Consider the following 27,143-nt stretch of genomic DNA (forward strand, 5'->3'; position numbering starts at 1 on the left):
CATATATACATACATACATACATACATACAGTGAACCCTCGCTACTTCGCGGTTCGACCATTGCGGATTCACCACTTCGCGGATTTTTTTCATAACCCATATATATATACATATTGGTAATAACAAAATCAACATACTGTACTGAATAATCAATATAATCGATGCAAAAACTAACCTATACACAGATGTGTACAGTAAATGTGTTTGTTTCTTCATTATGATCAGAGAAACGTAAACAAAACATTGGTTGCCATTTTTTATCGTGCTTTTTGGCGTGTTTAGGAAACGCATGATATAAAATCGCCTTTAATATTTGTGCCTGTTTTAGTTTAGGGTACTGTAGCACATGCATTAAGTGTTCTGTACATTAAAGGGTAGTTTGTTAACAGTACTACGTACAAGGGAAGGTTTTAAAAGTGAATATACATGTTAAATAAATAGGTAAATATGGTGTCACTACTTCGCGGATTTTCACCTATCGCGGCCGGGTCTGGAACCTATCTACCGCGATAAACGAGGGTTCACGGTACATACATACATATATATATATATATATATATATATATATATATATATATATATATATGTATATATATATATATATATATATATATATATATATATATATATATATATACACATACATACTTACATATATATATATATATATATATATATATATATATATATATATATATATATATATATATATATATATATATATATATATATATATATATATATATATACATATATATATACAGTATATATATATATATATATATATATATATATATATATATATATTATTATTATTGTTATTATTATTTGCTAAGCTACAACCCTAGCTGGAAAAGCAAAATGCTATAAGCCCAGGGGCCCCAAACAGGGAAAATAGCCCAGTAAGGAAAGGAAAGAAGGAAAAATAAAATATTTTAAGAAGAGTAACATTAAAATAAATATTTCCTATATAAACTATGAAAACTTTAACAAAACAAGAGGAAGAGAAATTAAATAGAATAGTGTGCCTGATTGTACCCTCAAGCAAGAGAACTCTAACCCAAGACAGTGGAAGACCATGGTACAGAGGCTATGGCACTACCCAAGACTAGAGAACAATGGTTTGATTTTGGAGTGTCCTTCTCCTAGAAGAGCTGCTTACCATAGCTAAAGAGTCTCTTCTACCCTTACTAAGAGGAAAGTAGCCACAGAACAAATACAGTGCAGTAGTTAACCCCTTGAGCGAAGAAGAATTGTTTATACATATATATACATACATATATATGTATATATATATATATATATATATATATATATATATATATACATACATACATACATACATATACTGTGTATATGTATATATATATATATATATATATATATATATATATATATATATGAGGGCTTATGTTATTTTTGTTTTCACGAGGTATTGCGTCATGTTATATTTCCACGTGGTTAGAATGTATATATACACATATACTTATATATACACACACACACACACACACACACACACATATATATATATATATATATATATATATATAAGGACTGACGAGAGTTTTTCGAAGGAGGCAGCTAGAGCAATTACCAGAGCAAGGAGATCCTCTACCATCAGGTTCTACCGGTCTATATGAGAGGTATTTCGAGATTGGTGCAAGGCCACCTCCTTTTCCTTGTCCTATACCTCTATAGCTCAATTCGCTGACTTCCTGCTACACCTTAGGAATGTACGTAACTTTTCTGCCTCTACCATTAAAGGTTACAGGAGCATGTTAGCTGCAGTGTTCAGACACAGGAACCTAGACCTCTCGAGCAATAAAGTCCAAGATCTTCTCAAATCTTTTGAGACTTCCAAGAAGCATGGGGTAATGACTCCAGCTTGAAACCTGGATGTGTCCTTAAATTTCAGATGTCTGAGAAATTTTGAACCTTTGCACTTTACTTCTTTTGAAGATCTTACTCTGAAGACACTTTTCTTAGTGAGTCCTGCTGCTGCAGAAAGAGTTAAGTGAGGTTCATGCCTTCATTAAGAATGTCAGGTTCTGTACTGGTAAGGCAGTATGCTCTTCGCAGCTTGGTTTCTTAGCCAAGAATGAGCGTCCTTCCCATCCATGGCCTAAATCTTTTGAGATCCCCAACCTGTCAGATGTGGTTGGTAACAAGATAGAGTCCTATGACCTGTGTGAACACTTAAATTTTACATTGACAGAACCAAAAATTTCGTGGTGAATCTGAGTCTTTATGGTGTTCGGTCAAGAAGCCCTCCTTACCGATGTCTAAGAATGCCTTATCGTATTTTTTCAGGCTCTTAATTAGAGAGGCTCGCGCTCACTGCAGTGAGACTGACCTTCGATTATTGAAAGTAAAGACACTTGAAGTCAGAGCTGTGGCAACGTCAATGGCTTTTAAGCAAAATCGTTCCTTACGAAGCATTATGGACGCAACCTACTGGAAGAGTAAATCTGTGTTCGCTTCACATTATTTAAAGAATGTCCAGACTCTTTACGAGTACTGCTACACTTTGGGACCATTCGTAGCAGTGAATGCAGTAGTGGGTGTAGGTTCAACCACTACATTCCCCTTATCCTAATACCTTTTTTTCTTCTCTTGAAACTATTATCTTTTTGGTTGTATGTGGAGACTAGGACAGTCTTCCGCAATCATTTGATTTTAGCAGGTGGTAGAGCTTGTTTCTTGGGAGCGCCCAGATCAAGGGTATTGGTGGAGGTCCTGTCATAGGGGTGTTCACCCCAGATATGAGAGCTCCTAGAGGTCTTTCAGCCCCCTGAGTGGATCACTGGGCTTCATAAGGATAGCGGACTAATGAGGCAAAGTATCATAAAAGTCAGCTTCCTTATCAGGTATTATCCTTAAGTTTGTTTTACTGTATATCAAAACTCTTGAGCTATATTCCTACAATGTTTAATGCTGGTCTCTTACCCTACACCAAGGGTGTGAATCAGCTATATATATATCCATCGGCTAAGTTAAATATTTAAAAATGATATTTTCATATTAAAATAAATTTTTGAATATACTACGGGCAGAGAAGAACTGGAGAACTTTGGAATAGTGATGGTATCCTGGCGAGTGGTGGCGCTAGTGTACACCCAGCAACCCAACCCCTCGATCGCCCGCGAGTTTTGAATCGGCTGCCGACCATCAGAGACGTTAGCTATATATATATCCACCAGGTAAGTATATTCAAAAATTTATTTTAATATGAAAATATCATTTTAAAGGACACGTCGACCTTCCATCCGACAGACCTGAAGACCTGCCGTCACCGTTTCTATATAGGCCTAACAAGGCTTCACCAAAGCATGCTATTGTGTGCCAACCACATACGCGCTACCCGCCAACGAGACCTGACGAACGCTCCTTAGTAGCCTGTCAAGCCCCATCACTAAACCCTAACACAAGGCATCAAGGGCGTATGCGCCAACATGCGCATACGCTCCAACAGGAGCATAGCTCCATCACGCGCTATGCGCGCCCTCAGGCACATATGCGGCCACATTCTCCTGCGCGCCAGGTCTTGCCTGCGCGCCCTGCGCTTACTCGCCAGCATTCTCCTATGCGCCCGTGCCCAGTTGCACGCCAACACTCATCTGCGCGCCATCAACCTCCTGCGCAATGGAGCTTTCTCCTGCGCGCGCGCCCTATGGCTGGTATAAATGCGCGCGAACTCTCTCCCGCGCACTCGCATACTCAACGTGTTAATCCTGCTCGCCCGCACGCGCGCGCGCCACCAGTCTCCCGCACGCGCGCGCGCCACCAGTCTCCTGCACGCGCGCCTACGCATCAACAGTCTCCCGTGCGCGAGCCCCGATATTCTCCCTCGTGCGAACGCCATTATTCTCCCTCACGCGAGCGTCAATATCCTTCCGTGCGCGAGACTACGGAACTACGCACGGCAAGGTCGCCATTGCCTCATTCCCCTTCCCACAAGTGCATACCTCCGGGCATTGTGGGAGAAGGAAAACATCCAGAGGGGTTCAGGATCCCAAACCCACCACAGGCAAACCCACCAATGATGGGGACTCCTCCCAGGGATCCTTCAATCCCTGTCGCTTCAAGGGGTATGTCTGACAGCGCGTCTGTCAGCCAGCAGCCCTGGTTCGGTGCACTGATCAGAGCTGTAACGCTGGCTTTCAAGCCTGGCTTCTCTGAATTGGGACACAGAACCATGGCTTCTTCTACCCCATTGAATAGAAAAAGAGGAGTTTAAGACACGGTCACTTCCCCAAGGGCGAAACTGACTCCACGCAGACCTTCGAGGCAGGTTCATTCTTTTCCTCAGACTGCCTCTCCTACCCTTTCGGACGAAGATTTCCCGTCCCCAAGGGAATCACGCGAAGAGAGACGTTCCCCCATCGCACCAATGGGGGAAACCTCTCCTCGCGCCGAGGGGTCTACTCGGTCGAGGATTGAAAGGAACATGCCACCCTCGTCAATGTTGGAGTCCTACATCCTTCCCAGGATGGAATCTAGGGACTCCAAAACATTGCCGAAGTCCTCTACTAGGATTAGGATGGAGCCAGCTAGCCACTCAGGGAAGGTCCGCGACTCTCCCAAGAAGAGCCTTTGGGGATAGAAGGAGACTTCGCTGCAAGTCCAACAGCAGGAGGAGACAAGCAAGAGTCAGAACATGCGTTTTGGCAAGTTCCGACTCTAATGGGGGCTCTCAACGGGTTTTCCAACCCAGAGATCACTCCTCGAGAGGGCAATGACACGTTCTTGGACCGTGTCTTTGGCACTCAAAAACCCTCCAAGACCAGTGCAGCACTGCCCTGGTCTCAAGGGGTTAAGAGTACCAGGGACAAGATCTCACAACAGCTCTCTGGGATGTCCTCCTCCAACCATTCCAGTGCCACCAACAAGCTCCTCCCATCTCCTCGCGTACAGCAGAGGAGGTACTTCGAGATCCTTGAGGAGCCTTGTTTAGCTCTTCCTCTTCACCACTCGCTGGAAGAGCTAACCAGGGGAGTCCCTCTTGAGAGATTCTCCAACCAGCAGGTCTTGTTCTCGGCAGTCGAGATCCTCAACCAGGAGAAAGTTGCGAAGTGTGCTATGCAAGCCACTTCGGGGCTCGATATCTGGTTGGGGACCTTAGGTATCCTGATAACATTCTGAGGACTTCTCCAAAGAACGTACCAGGAAAGCTATGGAAACCTTCCTTCTCTCAGGTACTCGCACGATCGAGTTTCTGGCCCACCAAGTCTCGAACGTGTGGGCAAATACCATCCTGAAACGTCGGGATACAGTAGCTGAGAGATTCCATCAGAAGGTCCCTAGCACCGAGATCAATAGGCTCAGACATTCCTCCCTAGAGGGATCCGTCTTGTTCGAGCCTAAGGATGTGGAACATGCCGCTGAGAGGTGGAGGAAGTCTCATCAAGACTCCCTCCTTCATAGGGCTTTAACATCCAAGCCCTATAAGCCTCCAGCACCACAGCAATCCCGTCCAGTCAAGACCACTAAGATGACAACAGCAGCGAAGACCTTGGTGTCTAAGCCCTTTCCTGTCAAAGAAAGGAAAGGCAAAAAGTCCTTCAGGGTAGGCAAGAATCCTAGAGGGAGCAGCCGAGGCTGCAAACGCTAGGATAGGCAGTCTCCCTGCATGTCCACCAGTGGGGGGATGCCTACAAAGTTGCTCAAACAGGTGGAAGCAACTCGGGGCCGATTCCTGGACAATCTCAGTGATTAGTCTTGGATATCGCGTCCCATTCATAACATCTCTACCTCCCCTGATGACGAATCCAGTGTCACTGAACTCCCTTACCATGGGATCGGCAAGGGGGCAAGCCCTTCGGGCAGAAGTCCAGACCCTGTTGAAGAAGGGCCTTCTCCAAGAGGTCTTCGATGAATCTCCAGGCTTCTTCAGTCTATTCTTTCTTGTAAAGAAGGCGTCTGGAGGCTGTAGACCAGTCATCGACCTCTCAGCTCTGAACAAGTTTGTCAAACAAACTCCGTTCAGCATGGAGACGGCGGACATGGTCAGAATAGCAGTAAGACCGCAAGACTTCATGTGCACACTGGACCTAAAGGACGCGAACTTCCAGATCCCAGTCCATCCGTCTTCAAGGAAATACTTAAGATTCAGCCTAGACAACAGAATGTACCAGTTCAAGGTGCTGTGCTTCGGTCTCTCCACAGCACCACAAGTCTTCACCAGAGTGTTCACCCTAGTATCATCTTGGGCACACAGGATTGGCATCCGTCTCCTCCGTTATCTGGACGACTGGTTAATCCTAGCAGACTCGGTGTCAACCCTTCTTCAACACCGAGACAAACTTCTGAGGCTTTGCCAAGATCTGGGGATCATGGTAAATCTCGAGAAGTCTTCACTGCTTCCCACTCCAAGACTGGTATACCTAGGCATGATTATAGACACCACTCTCCACAAAGCCTTCCCATCAGACGACAGGATAGCAAGGCTGAGGAAGGTCGCAAGACCTTTTCTCAGACGAGAAGAACTTCCAGCCCAATCGTGGTTACGTCTCCGCGGTCACTTTTCATCTCTGGCCCGTCTAGTTCCCAATAGTCGCCTCAGGATGAGATCCCGCCCGTGGCGACTCAAGTCCTGGTGGAATCAAGCGTACGACTCCCCGGACATCCAGATCCCCATGGGACCTGCGGAACTGACGAATCTCCAGTGGTGGGTGGCAGACGAGAACCTATAAAAAGGAGGGGATCTTCTCGTCCTCCCCTGGATTTGATGCTGTTTTCGGACATTTCAAAAAAAAGGGTGGGGGCCCCACGTGCTGCACCACACGACCTCAGGCCTCTGGTCAGAGTCAGAAAGGTACCTCCACATAAATCTCCTAGAGATGAAGGCTGCCTTTCTGGCCCTTCAACAGTTCCAACAGTACCTGGCAAGTCACTGTGGTGGTGATGAGGGACAACACCACAGTAGTGGCCTACATCAACAAACAAGGAGGTACTTTTTCGCAGCAACTATCCCATCTAGCAGTAGAGATATTGAGATGGGCCGAAATCCACTCGATACCACGCTTCAACATTGTGTTCAAATGTTCACACGGCACTGGTGTTATTGGTTAGATTCTGCACCTGTATGAAACAGTTTATTAATCGCCATAGTGATTTTCACTCGAAGGTATTAATACCTATGCACCCGATGCACTGTTGAGTCCCAAAACAGTCAACTGTTCATCGCAGCACTAGACGACAGGTTTTATGACACAACCTGCCGCCACCACAGAGTGTTTTATCTCGTGCACTTGCTTCGCATAATGTTTATAGAAAACTCTAGATGATTTCCATCCCGTATATGAGCGGAGCCTCTCAAAGTCCATGTGTTGAAAGAAATTCAACGAAGAAGCAACTTTCCTTGGATCTTGACCTGTGAGTGTGCTGTCAGGATCTGCTCTGCGAATAAAGTAGGTGAGTTTCGCTCTCAGTTGTCTTAGGGATAAGTTTGATCTTGAGGTTTTGCCTCGGAAGAGCTGTGCCTCCTTGAAGTCTGAAGTTCTTTGAAGATAGACCTTGAGACACTCTCCTGGGCATAGAGAGACATCTTCCTTCAGAGGGCAGATTCTCCAAGGACCCCACCTTATGGTGGGCAGCTCGTTTTTTGCGAGAAAGGCAGGATCAGGGAAGAGATTCAGTTCTCCTGTTTCCTGGAACTGAATATGGCCTTCATTTCTGGATGAGGCCATATTTCACTAACTCAAACCCCTGAGGCTATAGCAAACAGAAATATAACTTTCTGTGTTAGATTCTTTAGGTTGCAATCCTCATTGTTCAGATTCGAAGCATAGGGCAAGACTTTGTCCAACGACCACGTTATGGGCTCAGGAGGGGTTGCTGGCTTGAGTCTAGCGCATGCTTTTGGTATCTTATTGAAGATTTCACCTGAGAGGTCGACCTGAAAGGCGTACAGAAAAGGTCTAGTCAAAGCCGACTTACACGCAGCTATTGTGGTGGAAGCTAAGCCTTGTTCGTGTAGGTGGATGAAGAAAGAAAGACAGAAGTCTATTGATATTTCTGTTGGTTTCCTTGCTTTCACAAAGGAAACCCACTTCTTCCAAGACGATTCATATTGTCTCCTAGTTGAACTTGACTTGTATTCTATATAAAGTCGATTTTGTCCTTTGAGATCCCAAACCTTTTCTTCGCTGCTAGGGCGAGAAAATCATGAGATGTAGGTTGTTGGATCTCAAGGAAGAAACGTAGACAGTCGACTTCTGAACCAGTTGGGATAAAACTGGGTTTGGCAGAGGAAACTGCTTCAATTTCAATTCTAGAACTAGAGGGAACCAAATGCTTCTGGGCCATTTGGGGGCCACTACTGCAGCTGTTCCTCTGAAAGATCTTAGCTTGTCGAGGACTTTTAGCAGGAGATTGGTTGGTGGGAACAGGTATATCCGATCCCATCTGTTCCAGTCGAGAGACATGGCGTCTATCGCTTCTGCTTGAGAGTCCTCGTAAGGGGCTACATAACGAGGTAGTTTCTTGTTGTCGCTCGTTGCGAAGAGGTCAATCTGCAGTTCCGGGACTTTTTCCAAGATGAAGGAGAATGAGTCTGCGTCTAGGGACCATTCTGTCTCTATCGGCTTTCACCTGGATAGAGCGTCTGTTGTCACATTGCGGAACCCTTGAAGGTGAACTGCTGATAAGTGCCACCTTTTCTTCCTTGCCAGGTAGAAGATTGCTAGCTTCACGTGATTGATGTGAGGTGATCTCGAGCCTTGTCAATTTAGACATTTTACTCTCACTTCGTTGTTCAGGACCAGTCTGATGTGGACTACTCTCCTAGGGGATAGTTTCTTCAACGTTAGGAAGACTGCCATTGCCTCCAAGATGTTGATGTGAAAGGTTTTGAACTAGTGCGACCAATCCCCTGCACTTTCCTTTCTTGCGAATGGCCTCCCCATCCTTCCAGGGAGGCATCTGTGTGTATCACCACTGATGGTTGTGGTGGTTGCAAGGGAATTGTCCGTGCTAGGCTCTTGGCTGTTGACCACGGCCTTAATAGCGTGCGCAATCGGGTCAGTGTCAACCTTAGTTTATCTCTTCGAGCGTTTGATGCATATCTTCTCCAGACTCCTTATGCATCCTTTAATCGTGCTTTTAGCACTCGGTCTGTCACTGCAGCAAACTGGAGAGAGCCCAATACACTTTCTTGTTGGCGTCTTGAAATCCTCTTGTGTTGGATTAGTCTCTTGACAGATCCTGCTATCTCTCTCCTCTTCTTTAATGGAATGGAGAGATGGTGTGACTGTAAGTTCCAATGGATTCCTAACCATTGAAACTTCTGAGCTGGAGAAAGGCGAGACTTCTTGCGGTTGATCTTGAAGCCTAGGTGCTCCAGGAACAACTGGATTACCTTTCTGGCTGCTTGCAGACAAGTAGTCTTGGATGCTGCCTACACCAGTCAATCGTCCAGGTATGCTACTACCTGAATTCTGTTGGAGCGTAGTTGTTGGACGATTGTATCTGCTAGTTTGTGAATATCCTTGGTGCTATGTTTAGCCCAAAGGGCATGGCTGTGAAGACATATTTTTTCTTCTGTATCCTGAATCCTAGGTAGGAGGAAAGGGGGTGACTGACTGGTAGGTGCCAGTAAGTATCTGCCAGGTCTATTGAGACTGTACACCCCTTTTGGTAGAACGGTCCTTATGTATTGCAAGGTAAGCATCCGGAACTTGTTGTTGTCGAAAACTTGAGTGGAGACAAGTCTAGAATGACTCTGAGTTTGTCCGAGTCTTTCTTGGGAACACAGAACAGCCTTCCCTGGAATCTGATGAACTTCACTTTCCTTATTACCTTCTTGTTCAAGAGTTCTGAGGTATATTCTTCCAACAAGGGGGTGGAGTGTTGGAAGAATTCTGGAAAAGGGGGTGAAATTTTGTTCCATTTCCAACCGAGTCCATTTGTGATTAGGCTGTGGCACCAGGGATCGAAAGTCCAACGATCCCGAAAGTGTAAGAGTCTACCTCCTACCTGGAATCTCTAATTGCTTAGAGGTTCTTGAGGACTTGCTTCCGTGACCTCGTCCCCCTCTACCACTTGAGGTGTTTCTTGAGGAGCTTCTTTTTGAGTCTTTACCTTTGTGGGGCCGAAAGGTAGTGGTGTGCCTCTCAAAACCTGGGTTAAAAACAGGTGATTGGGCCACCAGCTTTTGAGGGACCATCTGGAAAGTGGTTTCCGGCTGGGTTACCATTTGAGGCACTGTGGCCATGGTCACGGCTAGAAGTTGCCTAACTAGCTAAAAAGTTTTCTTTTATAGCCAAATACCGGGAGTTTCGCACTACTGACTAAATAAAATACATTTATGACGTGCGACAGCGGTCTCAAAATGGCCGCCTCCGGTGTCGGCTACGCTCAGCTAAACACACTTAAATTATACGAATTTAACTGTGAGAAGGGAGCCTAAAAATTATACACAGGAAAGGTTAGATACTCAACTTTCCAGAGGGTGAAGATGCTGGAGAAAGCATTATGATATTCCAAAATCAGTAACAAACACCGAGAGAAGCATGGGAGCGCACTTATCTTAAATTCTACAGATTAAAGGAATGATGGGCCGTTGTAGTATGGAGAGGAGGTCCACCGGGTACCTTGATAACGGCTCCCCTTTCGTTTGCCACTCTTCTCCCTCAACGAGTTAAATCTATTCGGGGTGAAGATTGCTATGTGTCGTATAAAAAAATACGTCCTCTGATTTTATGCGATATCCTTAAAGATATATTAAGGATACTCACGCCAGGAATTAGAATTCTGGAGACCTATGGTTAATTCTCTGGGAGTATCACTGTAGCCAAATATCCCTTAGAAAGCTGCCTAAAGGAACCTTCCATCAGGACTACATGGCTGAGCCCAAAAATATATACATGTGTCTGTATATATGCAGTCTATATATATATATATATATATGTAAATATATATATATATATATATGTGTGTGTGTGTGTGTGTATGATATATATATATATATATGTGTGTGTGTATGATATATATATATATATATATATGTATATATATGTATGCATATATATATAAATAAATATGATTTATACTATATATATATATATATCATCATCATCATCATCATCATCATCATCATCATCATCATCATCATCATCATCATCATCATCATCATCTCCTCCTACGCCTATTGACGCAAAGGGCCTCGGTTAGTCGTCTCTATCTTGAGCTTTTAATTGAATACTTCTCCATTCATCATATCCGACTAGTGCTTCATAGTCCTCATGGCTGGGTCTTCCAACTTTTAGTTTTGTGAATTAATCTTTCTTGGAGAGTGCAAGGAGCATGCCCAAACCATCTCCATCTACCCGTCATCATGATCTTATCTACGTATGGTACTTGAGTAATCTCTCTTATAGTTTCATCTCTAATCCTGTCCTGCCATTCAACTCCCAATATCCTCTTGAGGCCTTTGTTCTCAAATCTACTAAATCTATTGGATATTGTTTCATTGTCATACCATGACTCATGTCCATACAGTAACACCAATCTCACTAAATTGGTATATAGTCTGATTTTTATATGTAATTTCAGGTGAATTGATTTCCAAATTTTACTCAACCTAGCCACTGTCTGATATGCTTTTTTTTAATCTTTCAGCAAACTCTTAATTCTAAAGACCCTCTATTGGATATCAAAGCTCCTAAATACTTTAATGTTTCTACCTCATTAATACTTTCTCCTTCCAATGATATTTCATCTTCCATTGCATACTCTGTTCTCATCATCTCTGTCTTTCTTCTACTTATCTTCAGCCAAACCTCATGTGATATTTCATAGATTCTGGTGAGCAATCATTGCAAATTGTGGTGTTCTGCTAACAAGGGCAGCATCATCAGCATACTGTTGGTCTGCTAATTTCCTATCACCAATCCAGTCCAATCCTTCTCCACCATTTCTGACTGTTCTTTGCTTTACAAAATCCATGAGGAGGACAAACAACATCGGTGACAACACTTTCTCTTGGAGTACTCCGCTGTTCACTGGAGATTCATTTGATAAGACACCCTTAACATTAATTTTGCACTTATTGTGCTCATGAACAGACTTAATCAAATTTACATATTTAAGAGGAATTCCATAATAACACAGGACTCTCCACAAAATTAGCCGGTGCTCACTATCAAGAGCTTTTTCATAGTCCACAAATGCCATCAAAAGGGGATTTCTATATTCTACACATTGCTGTACAACAAGTCTCTAAATGAAAATTTGGTCAGTGTACCTTTTACATTTTCTAAATCCTGCTTGTTCATTTGTCAGCTTTTTATTAATTTTTCTCTTGTCTCTTTAGAATAAGCATACTATATATTTTCATAACTGACGTGAGTGTTAAGCCTCCATAGTTATATATATATATATATATATATGTATATATATATATATATTTATATATATATATATATATATATATTTATATATATAAATATATATATATATATATATATATTTATATATATAAATATATATATATATATATATATATTTATATATATATATATATATATATATGTATATATATATATATATATATATTGTATATATCTATATACTGTATATATATATATATATATATGATATGTGGTAGGTTGGCCAGGGCACCAGCCACCCGTTGAGATACTACCGCTAGAGAGTTATGGGGTCCTTTGATTGGCCAGACAGTAATACATTGGATCTTTCTATCTGGTTACAGTTCATTTTCTCCTTGCCTACTCACACACACCAAATAGTCTGGCCTATTCTTTACATATTCTTCTCTGTCCTCTTACACCCGACAACACTGAGATTACCAAACATTTCTCCTTCACCCAAGGGGTTACTGCACTGTGATTTTTCAGTGGCCACTTTCCTCTTTGTAAGGGTAGAAGGGACTCTTTAGCTATGGTAAGCAGCTCTTCCAGGAGAAGGACACTCCATAATCAAATCATAGTTCTCTAGTCGTGGGTAGTACCATAACCTTTGTATCATGGTCTTCCACTGACTTGGATTAGAGTTCTCTTGCTTGAGGGTACACTCGGGCACTCTATTCTATCTTATTTCTCTACCTCTTTTTTTTTTTTTTTGTTGAAGTTTGTATAGTTTATATGAGATATTAATTTTATTGGTACTGTTCTTAAAATATTTAATTTTTCTTTGTTTCCTTTCCTCACTGGGCTATTTTCCCTGTTGGAGCACCTGGGCTTATAGCATTCTGCTTTTCCAACTAGGGTTGTAGCTTAGCAATTAATAATACTGTTAATATATATATATATATATATATATATATATATTTACACTGTATATGTGTATATATATACACATATATATACATATATTTATTTATATAAATATATATATATATATATATATATATATTTTATATGTATGATTATATATATATAATATATATACTTATATAAATAATATATATATAAATAATATATATACATATGTATATATTGATATATATATATATATGTGTGTGTGTATAGTATATATATATATATATATATATGTATATATATATTTAATAAATATATATGTATAATGTATATATAATTATATAAATATATATATATATATATATATATAAATATAGATATATATATATGTATATATATACACTTATATATATGTATATATATATATATATATATATATGTATATATATTATATATGTGTGTGTATTTATATACATATGTGTGTGTATTTATTTATATATATATATTATATATATGTATATATATATTCATATATATATATATATATATACATATATATATATATATATATACAGTATATATATATATATATATACATACATACACACACACATATATATATATATATATGTATATATATATATATATATATATACTGTATATATATATGTATATGTATATGCATATGTATATGTATATGTATATGTGTGTATATATATATATATATATATATTGTAGAGATTTAGTAGAAGCCCAGACGTTCATCTTTTCAATTCTTTTTAATGAATGACCATTTTCACGTTCTTTTAGTAGGAAATGAGCATCCTCATCCTTTAGAATATCAAGAGCGGTATTCATAATAAGCAGCCTTTGGTTCCTTGAAGCTTTGAAAGAACCAGTCTGCATTAATATATTCACAATTATATACTTTAATTGTATCTTACTGTACAATATTAGTGTGTTGTGCCATCTGGGAAAAGCAATGATCATATGCTGATCCCTTGAATTAATTGAAATTTTAATCCTGCTCTTCCTTTTTATTGGTACAGCTATCTTTTGTTGAGATCTCTAAGCATGATTTGCAATTACTTTTTTTATTTACAGTGTAGCAACAACAACCTGTTAAATAAAATATGAGAGGAGAAACATCACTACAGCCTTCAATATCATGTTAAGTTACTTAAAAATCATTATCACAAGTTACATCTCTTTTAATGTCATTCATGCTCTCCCCCTTTATCTCATAGAAATTTTTGTAGTGTGATATTTTCTCCCCTGGAATGGTAAAATCATATTCATAACTGATATTTTTCTAATTCTCTTATCGCATTCAAACATTTGCCTGCCTGATATGTTATAATTCCCACTAGCAAGCTGACAATAATCTTCTAACCTTGGTTCCAAATGACCAGTTTGAAATTTTCCAGGAAGAATATAACTCAGTATAACTAAGTTTTCCTTACAATATCTGGCCATTTCAACAATTGCATATGTTGTCAGCTTTAAGTCTGTAAATGTTTCTATTGTCAATTTTCCTCCAGAAAATTTCTCCAAGTATCTAACCAGTCAAGAAACCTTATCAAGAAATTATATTTCATATAATTTTTGTCACATGTAAGGGGGCTAGTCTACAGTATTCATTATCAATTCTTTTCCCTTTAGATATTGACTCTACATTAACTGTTGATCACCAAATCTAAACACTCTCCATGAGATGTGCTGTATCATTGTAATTAGACAATTGTTTCTCTTTCCCAAGATTTTTGCTGTAATATCATGCTTTAATTGTCAACTTATAAGATTGTTTTAACAGTAAATCTGACTTTGCCAAATACAAATCCTCTAATGATTTCCAAGGAGCAAAAGATAGGTACCATTAAACATTTCTAAAGTAATGAAGTAATCAGGTACATGAAATTTGTGTAAAAAGGGTGAATCTATCTGTATACCAAGGCGTTTCCCCCAATTTTAGGGGGTAGCCGACATCAAACAGATGAAAAAAAGGGGACCTTTCCTCACCACGCTCCTCCCAGCCTGACGAGGGACTAAACCGAGTTCGGCTGGTACTGCTAGGGTGCCACACCCCACCCTCCCCTGTTATCTACCACAGATGAAGCTTCTTAACGCTGAATCCCCTACTGCTACTACCTCCACGGTCATCCAAGGCGACCGGAGGAAGCAGTAGGGCCTACCGTAACTGCGTCAAAATCGCTCTCCATTCATTCTTATTTCTAGCATGCTCTCTTGCCTCTCTCACATCTATCCTCCTATTACCCAGAGCTTTCTTCACTCCACCCATCTACCCAAACCTTGGCCTTCCTTTTGTACTTCTCCCATCAACTCTTGCATTCATCAGCTTCCTTAGCAGACAGCCATTTTCCATTCTCCAACATGACCAAATCACCTCAACCCATTCATATCCACTCTAGCTGCTAAATCATTTCTTACACCTGTTCTCACCCTCACTACTTCGTTCTTAACCCTATCTACTCTAAATACAGCAGCCATACTCGGACACTTCATCTCAAACACATTTAATTTCTGTCTCTCCGTCACTTTCATTCCCCACAACTCCGATCCATTCATCACAGTTGGTACAATCACTTTATCATACAGAACTCTCTTTACATTCATACCTAACCTCTATTCCTTACCACTCCCTTCATTGCCCCCAACACTTTGTTAAAATAGATAAAAATGTAAAAAATAAGATTAATAATTTGAATATATCTTTGCAATTCATGGGCATCAATCTCTTAACATTTTCTTAGTTTTTCCTCTAATAGTTGCTTCCTATTGATTATAAAGGATTGATTAATTTACCTTCGAGGTAGGTCAAGCCATGTTCCAAGGTCTTGTCTTCTTGCCTTGGTAGCTATTGCACCAAGTTTCTCTTTTTATTGTCAAATCATTTCACTTCTTTGAAGGAATAGCATTTGAATTTTGAGTAAGTATTGAAATAATTGATTTTATTCTGGGAATAAGGTGTTTTATACCTTTTCTGCCATGAAATGGTTTTTGAGCTAAAATGATTGATATGCATTGAAGGCAGAATGAAATTTACGTCAGGAACGATTGTGTATTTGTCAACAGTAAATAATTTTACTCTGAATATTTTCTTATAGACTCAAGGCCGAGCGCCAACAGCTGCTGGTCGCATGCCTACTGGGATTCGTCTTATCTCTGCTGCACCACCACGCCTGGGCACTGGTCAAGGAGGAACCGTAAGATACTTTTATTATTCTTATTAAAAGTTTTTATTTGTAGTTCTAAGTTTATTCTTAAATATGGTAGTCTTGAAATTAGAAAAGAAAATACAGTACTCTATGTGGTAGTAACATATAAACCTAATCCATATATGTTCCTACATGAATACAAACCCTCATCCTTTAATATAATTAAAATTTATAATGTGGTGTCGGTAGTTACTGGCGGGTGGTGGGGAACCCCTGCCCCCTCCCAAGCACACTGATAGCCATTTTAATTTCATCTTCAGTTCAGTATTCATGTACTCTCTACACTTAATATTTTGCTTTCTCTTTTCAGATTGTTTGTGTGTGATTAAAATGGAGAATCTACAATTAGGCATGTGGGCCGCCCCTGGCAAACCTGGCCGCAACTACAGCAGGTTCATGATTTGATAGGAGTTGGATCTCCATTCTTTGTGCACTTTTTGCAGGAGATTGACTGCTCGTGGTCATCCGTCTGTTACGAATGCTGGACGTGGTTGCCTTTACAGTGGTCTGAGTATGGTAGGAGGAAGAAAAAGAAATCTAATAGGAATTGTTTGGATTCAGGGTGTTCCATAAAACAGAAGAAATCTTCTGCCTCTTGTTTCCCTCCCTCTGTTGCTCGTACTGCTGTGCATTGTTCGGTTTCCTCTAGAGCTGAATCATCTGAAGGAAATCATGAGTAGGAAGGTGATTCTGATCTGCCTTCAGGGTAAACTTAAAGATGAGGCAGTTTTATTAGACTTTTCCATGTGGCCTGCCTTAGGCATCGATGGCATTTTATCTGCAAAAAAGCTGCTGAAGGTCTTAGTGGGTGATCTGATCCCCATGACTTCTGCTGCTGTGCCTTCTTTGTCTGTTGCCCCACCTATAGAGCATAGGAAGCACTGGATGTTGTGCTTATTGATCAGCCCCAGCCTGCTGAAAGAGATCCTAGTAATTCTGACTCAAAACAAACCATTTTGCTCTTTATAGAGAATATACTTTCAGCAAAGCTGGAATCTGACCAAAATACTTTTAGCGAGATAAAACTACCCATTGCTAATTAGCGCTGAGGCCGGTGGTAGGGGTTAGTACCAACTACTCCGCTCACACATATACCTTTGCTATATCGCCACATTTTCTTTTGGCTCGGAGGAGTAAGGAGGTTCTGTTATCTCTCCTCCTGTTAACAAACTGGCTTTGACTTTTCTCATTCAGGAGTTCTTGGGTTTTGGGGTTCCCGCCTTGTGGGCTTGCCCGACCTTGAGGGCTTGCCCGACCTTGAGGGCTTGCCCGACCTTGAAGGTCGCCAATGCATCGCCTTTTGTCTGCTTCTGAGACAGTTCCCCATTCCCTTAGTCCTGCATGCAGTCTCTCTCTTGCTTACAGGACTTTCCTTGTTTTGAGTGTTGTGAGTGACCATCCTCTCAGTGGGTGGGATTAGTAGTCAGCGGAAGAGGAAGTCTAAGACGGATTCTTCATCAAGGTCTTCCTCGAAGGCGAAGAAGTGTGAGTGACCATCCTCTCAGTGGGTGAGATTAGTAGTCAGCGGAAGAGGAAGTCTAAGACGGATTCTTCATCAAGGTCTTCCTCGAAGGCGAAGAAGTCCCGACTTTCTTCCCTGTCGGCTCAATCCCCCACTCCGACTCTGCTCGCTCATTCTCCTCTGGAGTACGGTCGAGTAAAAGTGATGACTGTTCTGGAGGTAATACAACAATAGAGCTCTCATGATCCCCAAACAACCCTTAGGTGCAGACACCATCGCTTTCCTTAGCGAAGGAGCGGGGTTCACCACTGGGGTAGTCTCTCTCATTGCTGCGTGCTGTAAGTCCTTCCTTCCTTGGGGCTTTCAGGTCTTCCCGCTAGGGAATGGTTCTTCGATAGTACTACAGTTAAGGGCACAGCAAGAATGAATATCAGCCTCCCTAAGGATTAATCATGGTTATTCTTTCCAAAAATCTGGAGGTAGTGCACCAGCAGTTTCCTCATACCCTTAGCTGCAGCTCTCTTTGCATTGCTACCTTCGTTTTTACAGCTCTATGAGAGAGCACCCATCCATAAACTAATCATTAGTGATGTGCTCGGGCAAGCTCCTCTCACGGAAGAGGTATGCGCAACCAGTTGCTCGCGTACAACCCTCTAGTGAGGTTCTAGCACCAAATACTTCTGTTGCGCATGAGCTCTTCTCTTTATGATTGCAAGTTGGTTTGTACTTGCGGCAATACAATCCCCGCGTGATTTTTTGCTGCAGAGGGGAATGCCTGCCGACCGCTTGCGGGCATCACACCCCACCGTATAATCTTGCTGTGTTATTGCCGCAGATATGAAGGCTTGTGGCTTCCACTCCCTTCCATACTTCGGAAAACACCAAGTCTTGTGAGACGATGAGTTTCGTGAGACATTATCTCAGACTTCTGCTACCTACGGGATAGAGAAGTCTTTGGAACTCTCACATGGTGGTATTCTCTGATCCCCAGTGATCTCTGCCTCACCGAGTCATGTCCTCAGAGCACTATGGAATTGTGATACATAACCCTTCAAGGTTATTCCGTGAAGCCTTTATTCCTGATGGAATGGAATCAGTTCATGCTTACGCTTACAAACGATAACATACAACTATTTGCTTGCCCGCAGGTACACTTGTCCTGCCCACGAGGTGGACGAGTAAGTGGCTACCACTGACAAAGGTCAGAGCTGTGTTCGCTTTGGTAGCTGCATGTGCTCCCTATAGGCATATGTACGCCCACGAACATGTTCACAATTCTTGGGCTAGTCAACAATCATTTTCTGTTGAGCAATGATGGTGTGATTCGTTGCGAATACAGTGTTCCCACAATCAATTCCATGAGCTACCTCAGGGGTGTTCAACCCATGTAAATGTGTTGACAATGTTCAAGCTCATGTACGAGCATTTACCCTGTGCAGGGAAGTTACACTTTGACTTGCATGCATGCGAGCAAGCAAACTAATACTGCCGATAAAGGCTGCTCGCTTTGCCAGTTGCATGCACTACCCTCCCAGCCAAATACATGCTCGTGAAGAGTAGCAAGGGCTCCTACCTTGACATAGGTAGTCTGACCTCAAAGGGGCTCCTCCTTCATCCCCATCATAAGGGATATCTGTTATCATGGAGAATCGTTTGCAAACATTTATCAATGTTTTCCAATTAAGTATCAGGCACAACGAACCATTTGGCCACTCCTGGTTCTTCATTCTGCCCTGCGGTTCCTGTCACAGGGTGTTACTGCTGCAAGATTGAAGGAAAATTTCTCGGTCTGAATCAATCTTGTCTTTTGGAAGTAGTTGCTTGCAACTGATCGTTGGTGACCAAGAGTCAGAGGCGGATTTAGGTTGTGTGGGGCCTTAGGCCCGGTGACCTTACTGGGCCCTCAAATCAGTGTACGAGCGAAGCGTTAAAATAAAGGGATTTTGACGAAGGAAAAATCTATTTCTGGGCGAGAGACCCGTGCCGCCCAGTGAAATGCTCCTTTAACATCATTTCTAAGGTAAAAACTGCTATGAATTTACCAGAGAAAAATTTGTATAGGAATGCTAGGTTGAACCCAGCTCGCTCACCTTAATAAGGTGTCGGTATAATACTGGGCCGCTGAATAAATCACAACCAGAGGCCTCGCACCATTTAGATATCTCCTGTCAATATCCCCGAACAGCGAGGTGCCGCTCAACATCCTACTACTACTAGCCAGTGACGTCACTCCCTATAGCACCCCAGATTGGGGCCCAATCAGGGAGGGACGGGTGGGTTCACTGGGCGGCACGGGTCTCTCGCCCAGAAATAGATTTTTCCTTCGTCAAAATCCCTTTTCTGGGCTCCGACCCGTGCCGCCCAGTGAAATCGTACCAAAGAATGGGGACCCAATATGGCTAACTACCTGAAGAGGGAATAACACAAAGATAACAGAGCTGATGAGTTTAATATAAAAAAAGAGGGATGTGGAAACCCGTAAAATTAGATGAACATGTATATGACAGTGATAAATAGACATGGTAAACAATCAATAATGAAACCCGTAGGTAAAATTCAACAGATATGAATAGTGAGAATCCAGCTTGGTAATCAAAAATTCAAAATAAAATCAGCTCGGGGATTCAAGAACAAGTGAAATCAAAACAATTCGTGAAATTGAACAATTGAATAATAAAATAATACACCATAAGGGTGTATAGTAACAAAACAGGTAGGAACAACAGGTAAGCCAGGCAGGAGGGAAAGAGGACAGAGCAAGACGTTGTGATTAGGACTCAGTACCTTCAGGAGGAACTATATTCCCTGCAGCTACTGTGGCAAATCTAAGAGCTTCTAAAGGTTTTAGGTAGTGGCGCTTGAAAACTTTAGGGGACTTCCAACCTGTATATTTTGAGAGCTCATCAAATTTCATATGGTGGAAAAAATTAATTGAGGTAGCCACAGCTCTAATATCATGGACATGTGGGAATGATGCAGGATTAGCTTGTTTAATAAAATAAAGAATTTGTTGTCTGATTCCCTTAAGGGTAATAGTTCCTCCGTTTTCTCTAATAAATAAGGGCCCTGTGGTTGTAGTGGAAGTTCTACCTAAGTAGGATTTCAGGGTGGTAACTGGACACAGGGATGGATCCCGAGGAAGTGGAACAATCTTCCAGGGAGACCACCTGTTTTGGGGGTCTTCATTTTTAGCCAGGAAAACTTTGTTAGGAGAGAGAAGAACCTCGCCCGAAGAGAGAAACTCTATATGACCAGGGTCTTTAGAGAAGGCTGACAATTCTGAGATTCTGGAGCCCGAGGCGAGGCTCAAAAGAAAAAGTGACTTTCTTAATAATGCCATATAGTTACAGGATTCATGTGGGGTGTCAGACAGAGGCTAGCTTAAGAACATCGTTCAAAAACCAGGAAACTGCGCTAGGGCGAGTTGAAGGTTTCAGTCTGGCACAAGCTCTCGGAATGGATGAGAAATATGAATCCGTTAGATCAATGTCAAAACCAATATGGAAGATCTTTTTCAAGGCTGACTTGATTGTAGTGATGGTATTGGCTCCTGGCCAGATTCGAAGAGAGTTCTGAACAATGTCACAGTTAGGTTCATCGTCATTTTCTCAACTTGGGAATCTATCAAGAACTTAGCTAATTTCTTGACAGCTGAGTCATATTGACGGAGAGTAGATTCCCTTTTGTCAGATTCCAGGAAAATAGTATTCAAAGGATCGATGTTTGCACCTCGTTGGGCTGCAAACTTCATGAAGTCCATAAAGTTAGGGCATTCAGAATACTTGAGGAAGCGAACACATTGCGAGTTTGCACTGTGTTAGGACTGGATTGGGAATCCGCCGGGGGCGGAAACCTAGTTCTAGCAACAAGGGGAACCAATTGCTCTTGGGCCAGTTGGGGGCTACGAGAGCCACTTGACCTTTGAAGGATCTGAGTTTGTGCAGAACTTTCAGCAGGAGATTCACCGGAGGAAACATAAATCGTCTTCCAGGTATTCAAATCTAGAATCATAGAGTCCGTGGCATAAGCCTGAGGGTCCAGGTTGGGGGCTACGTAACAATCTATTTTGCGATTGGATTTCGTCGCAAACAGATCCACCTGGAGACCCGGGACTGGAGATAGTATCCACTGGAAAGATCGATTGTCTAGTGACCATTCCGACTCTAGCGGAGTCGTCCGGGAAAGTGAGTCCTCTACCACATTCCGGACTCCTGCTAGATGGACTGCTGACAGGTGCCACTTGTGCATTGCCGCCATGGGTTGGGGAAAGGCGAGCACGTCTGTCTCGGCGTATTGCGGTTGCTCTGGAGCGCCACAATCTGTTTATGTCCTTGAGTTTGGACCTCAGGACGATGTCTGTCACGGAGGCGAACTGTAAGGAACCTAGGATCCACTCTCGGCTCCTTCGGAAGGTCAACTTTTCCCTGAGAAATTGTTTTGTATTCCTCGCTATCACCTTCCTTTTGGCTTTGAGGAGACACAGCGTATGGGAGCACAGGTCCCCTTGTAGTCCCAGCCATTGAAACTTGGTCTCCGGGACCAGGCGGGATTTCTTGAGGTTGACTTGGAATCCCAGTTGCCGAAGGAAGGTGAGGACTTTGTTCGTTGCTACGCGGGAAATCTGGGCATTGTCTGACCAGATTAGCTAATCGTCTAGATAGGCTACTACCTGTATCCCCTGAGTCCGAAGCTCTTGAATTACTATCTCTGCTAGTTTGGTGAAGATTCTGGGTGTTATGTTGAGCCCCAATAGCATCACTTTGAATGCATAGGCTTGTTTGCCTAGCTTGAAGCCCAGAAAAGGACGAAAATGCCTTGCTATTGGAACGTGATAGTAGGCATCTGTAAGATCGATGGAGGTGGTGACGACCCCACGGGGAAGTAAGGTCCGCACCTGCGAGACGGGAAGCATATGGAATTTGTCGCAACGAATGAAGGAATTTAAACGAGACAGGTCCAGGATTACTCTCCGTTTGTCTGCGCCTTTCTTTGGCACCCTGAACAAGCGTCCTTGAAATCTTAAGCGACGTATACTTTGGATTGTATTCTTTAGTAGCAGATCTTTTGTGAAGGAACGTAGTTCTTCCGTAGACTGAGACCGGTTGAATCACTTGCAGAGGTTGCCTGAATTGGGAAGATTGGAAGGGCCTCAATCTCTTCCTACCTCAAATTGGGGTACTAGTAGGCTCATATCTCCTCTTTGAAACCAGGCCCCACCTAACCTTGAGGTTTTGGTTGGCTCTAGCTGCCTCGCTAAGGACCGAGTTAACTAAGTCCCCTGGGAAAAGATCCGGGCCCCAGACTGGACCTTTGATGAGCCTATTAGGTTCGTGCCTAATCGTGGCTTCGGATAGAATGTGTTGTCGACAATGGGTCCTGGCATTTGCAAAATCATAGGCGTCAGCCATAAAGTTTTGCAAAAGTGACTTAGTGAGGACCTTAAGGAGGTCCTCCTCGTTGTAAGTGGCGACGGTCAATTCAGAAAGGGCAACTGAATTAAGGGATCTGCTGAATCTACACCTCGACTCATATTCCAATTTAATGAGAGATTCCGGGAGTTTGGGAAGCCGTTCGCTGAACTGCGTCGAGGCACAGTCCGGGCTCAACTTACCTACCGAGAAGGTAGCTGGGGCGTACCGCCAACATTCACTGTCTCCCGGAAAGAGAAGGGAGGGTAAGTCGGTCCCCCTGAGGTGAGGTAAAGGCTTCTCTTCCTTGATAGCCTGAAAGACCGTCTCTATGATCTTGGTCGCACATGGGGTAGTGGTCTGGTCGTCGGCCACAAACGTAGTATATGAACTTTTGTAGGCCGTAATCATTGTGTTCAAGCAGTCCCACTCATTGAACACGCGGACCAAGACAGACTGTGCCTGTTCTTTAGGAAAATTAACAGTTTCTTTTGGGACCTTATCCAATCGAATTAGAGCCTCTTCCGTGAGGCGAGCGTAGCCGGGGAAGGGGAATTCAAGACCCGGCGGGTAGAATTCATAATCCGCAAGAGGCCGGGTACCGAAATCTTTGATTGACAACATACCCTCCGAGAAGGGGGCATGCAATGCCAACCTCCAAGGGTTATTCTTATTGAAAGGAGGAAGCTTGGAGGCGTCGGGGATGGGGTATTGCTGTTGTGGCGGTGGCAGACCCGAGCGCATGAGTCCCTGAACTAGGCTCTCCATAGAAGCTATTCTCTCTTGTGATTGCTGGGTATGAGACGATAGTATCGACTCAAAACGAGCAAACATCTTCTCAGAAAAATCCACCGGGTTAGATGATTCCGGTGGGGGGGGGGGAACAGGTGCCGGAACGGAGGCTACTCCGTGAGAGGTTGAAGGCACAGCAATTGGGTCTTGAGAGACTCTGGTGGAGGAAGATTTAGCCTTCGAAGCTGATGATTTCGAAGACCTGTGGTCTTTGGAAGACTTGTGGGTCGTATATAAAGTCTTACGATGAGCCTTCACCTTGGGGATAACAGGCCGGGGACTGAGACCAGTCCCGGTTGTCCCCGGAAAACCTCGAAAAGAAGAGTGTTCTGAAGTAGAAGAGAAAGCCGGGCTAGGGATAGGAATCTTAGCCCGGGAACCACCTGACTCACCTACATCCCTACCTGCGTCGGGATCGTCAAGAGCCATGGGTTCCACATCGAGGTTGAGGGTAGCGACGTCCTCAGTTAGAGTGCCGCCGGTCTCTTCTTGGTCCAGGGCCAGAAGAAGGGATTCGAACCTCTCGATGATAGGATCCGCCAACTCTTTGGGGACCACAGCTAAAGTTTTAGCATGGGGGTAGAGACGGGAACACCATTCCTCAGAGAGGATATAAGGCTGTTTGGCCTTCACGTTGCGGGCGAACCCGTCAATCCAGATCTTGAGGGTAGCCCGAGCTGTATCTTTTTCAAGTTGGGAGCACTGAAAGAGAACAGACTATTAGCGAGGGATATTTGTGCCAAAGAAAAGTGAAGAAGTCCAAGGACTTCGTAGACACGAAGTGAAAGGCATGCGGGAAGTCCAGAGGACTAGTGGCCTTATAATTAATAATCTTTGAAATTAATCGTAACTCCCTACAAGTCTGTATCAATGAAAATGCACTCACCGAGTCAGATGTTAGAGTGGAGGTCATTGTGTAGCAGACTACACAATTGTCTGGATGCCAAGCAGCTAAGTCATCCACTTGGACAGAACAGTGGGCGTGTGAACGACACACGTCATGGCCGCAGGGTTGATAGATGACAGCGGCCCATGCCGTCATTGCACAGCGTACAGTCTGTAAAATAAAAGATACATGAGTATCTCAAAGGAAAGCAAATTAGGGGCCTTGATGCCCCGGTGCTTAAAATATATATATATATATATATATATATATATATATATATATATATATATATATATATATATATATATATATATATATATATATATATATATATATACATACATATATATACAGTGAACCCTCGTTTATCGCGGTAGATAGGTTCCAGACCCGACCGCGATAGGTGAAAATCCGCGAAGTAGTGACACCATATTTACCTATTTATTTAACATGTATATTCAGACTTTTAAAACCTTCCCTTGTACGTAGTACTGTTAACAAACTACCCTTTAATGTACAGAACCTTAATGCATGTACTACAGAACCCTAAACTAAAACAGGCACAAATATTAAAGGCGACTTTATATCATGCGTTTCCTAAACACGCCAAAAAGCACGATAAAAAATGGCAACCAATGTTTTGTTTACGTTTATCTCTGATCATAATGAAGAAACAAACGCATTTACACATCTGTGTATAGGTTAGTTTTTGCATCGATTATATTGATTATTCAGTACAGTATGTTGATTTTGTTATTACCAATGTTTTACTTAATTTTTCTTAGGACTTCCAAATGAAATGTTTTTCTTTATGACGCCGCCTGAAACGACGGCGTCATAAAGTACGCTCAGTAAACAAACGAAGGCATTTAATGAGCATGATGAAAGTGATAAATAATGATATTACAGTAAAAGCTTTTATAAAATATGTTATTACAAATATTATTTACCATATCTATATAAAATCATACATACGTAGCAAAGCAGGAAAACAATTTGCGAGAGAGAGAGAGAGAGAGAGAGAGAGAGAGAGAGAGAGAGAGAGAGAGAGAGAGAGAGAGAGAGAGAGAGAGAGAGTTGTTTTACATACATAAATGTAAATTTTAAACAATAAAAAGCCCCATTTCATATAAAATAGATTACAAATATTTTACTTTATCATATTACAGTAGTCTGTATAATACTGTAAAGTTCAGTACAGTATGTTGTTGTTATAGTCGTGGCGATGAAATTCTCACAAAACAAAAACACGCCATTTGATTACAACAGCTGATTCATTCTCTCTCTCTCTCTCTCTCTCTCTCTCTCTCTCTCTCTCTCTCTCTCTCTCTCTCTCTCTCTCTCTCTCTTCGTGTTATACAATACTTACATTTAGATGAAGAAACTAATATTAGTTTTCTTAGTGTCAATTAAATACGAAACGAAAAAATTATGCCGAGTCTACATCCATTTCAGTCATAGCTAAAAACACGGCATCCGATTTCATCAGCAAACCACTATTTTTTGGGAAACATCATCTTATTCTAGAAAAATGCTACTCTTTAAATAGTTAATTGCACATTAACCCTGGATAGGTACGGTCCTCGGACACCCCTTTAAGGGTATACTCGGACGCGAACGACCCCGACGCCAAAAAAAATTCTTGAAAAATCAGTTTTTGCAGTAACCTCCTTTTTTCTTTTGCCAAAAAAAACTTCAATGAATGCTTAAAACAACTGTAAAGATAAATACTACTCATCTGCAGAAAAACTATTTATTATAAATATTTTAAAAAATTAAGTAGAAAAAAAAAGACCTGACATAGAAATTCATAAAAAAAAAGTTTATACATATATACACAAATCCTTTTAGGAATTGATTCTTGAATGTTTAGGACACATCTTGATGTATTTTGGATGAAGTCAGACCCATGGAGGTGAAGATCTGAAATGAGAAAAAAAGGGTAACTTTTTTTGGCCAAAAAAAATTGTCCAAATTTCATGAATTTTTTTGGGTACCCAAATGAAATAGGAAGTGGCTAATTTTTTTAGGGAATAAACATATGTTATCCTAAAATAGAAATATGTAAAAAAATCTTCATTATTTTGTAAATTACATTTATATCAGGGGCCATATCTAAAGGTAATTTTTTGAGTA

General features: G+C 41.9%; 1 protein-coding gene across 1 annotated transcript in view; it reads left to right on the forward strand.

Moving 5' to 3' along the window:
- The window catches only part of LOC137651331 (intraflagellar transport protein 88 homolog), a 361,406-nt gene that overhangs the window by 61,761 nt on the left and 272,502 nt on the right, over nucleotides 1-27,143 (forward strand). The window contains exon 3 of the mRNA XM_068384619.1: nucleotides 16,349-16,447. Coding sequence (XP_068240720.1) covers nucleotides 16,349-16,447 — 99 coding nt within the window. The remainder of the gene's footprint in view (nucleotides 1-16,348; nucleotides 16,448-27,143) is intronic.

The sequence above is a fragment of the Palaemon carinicauda genome, chromosome 1 (assembly GCF_036898095.1).
Source record: "Palaemon carinicauda isolate YSFRI2023 chromosome 1, ASM3689809v2, whole genome shotgun sequence".
In the NCBI taxonomy this organism is placed as follows: Eukaryota; Metazoa; Arthropoda; class Malacostraca; order Decapoda; family Palaemonidae; genus Palaemon; species Palaemon carinicauda.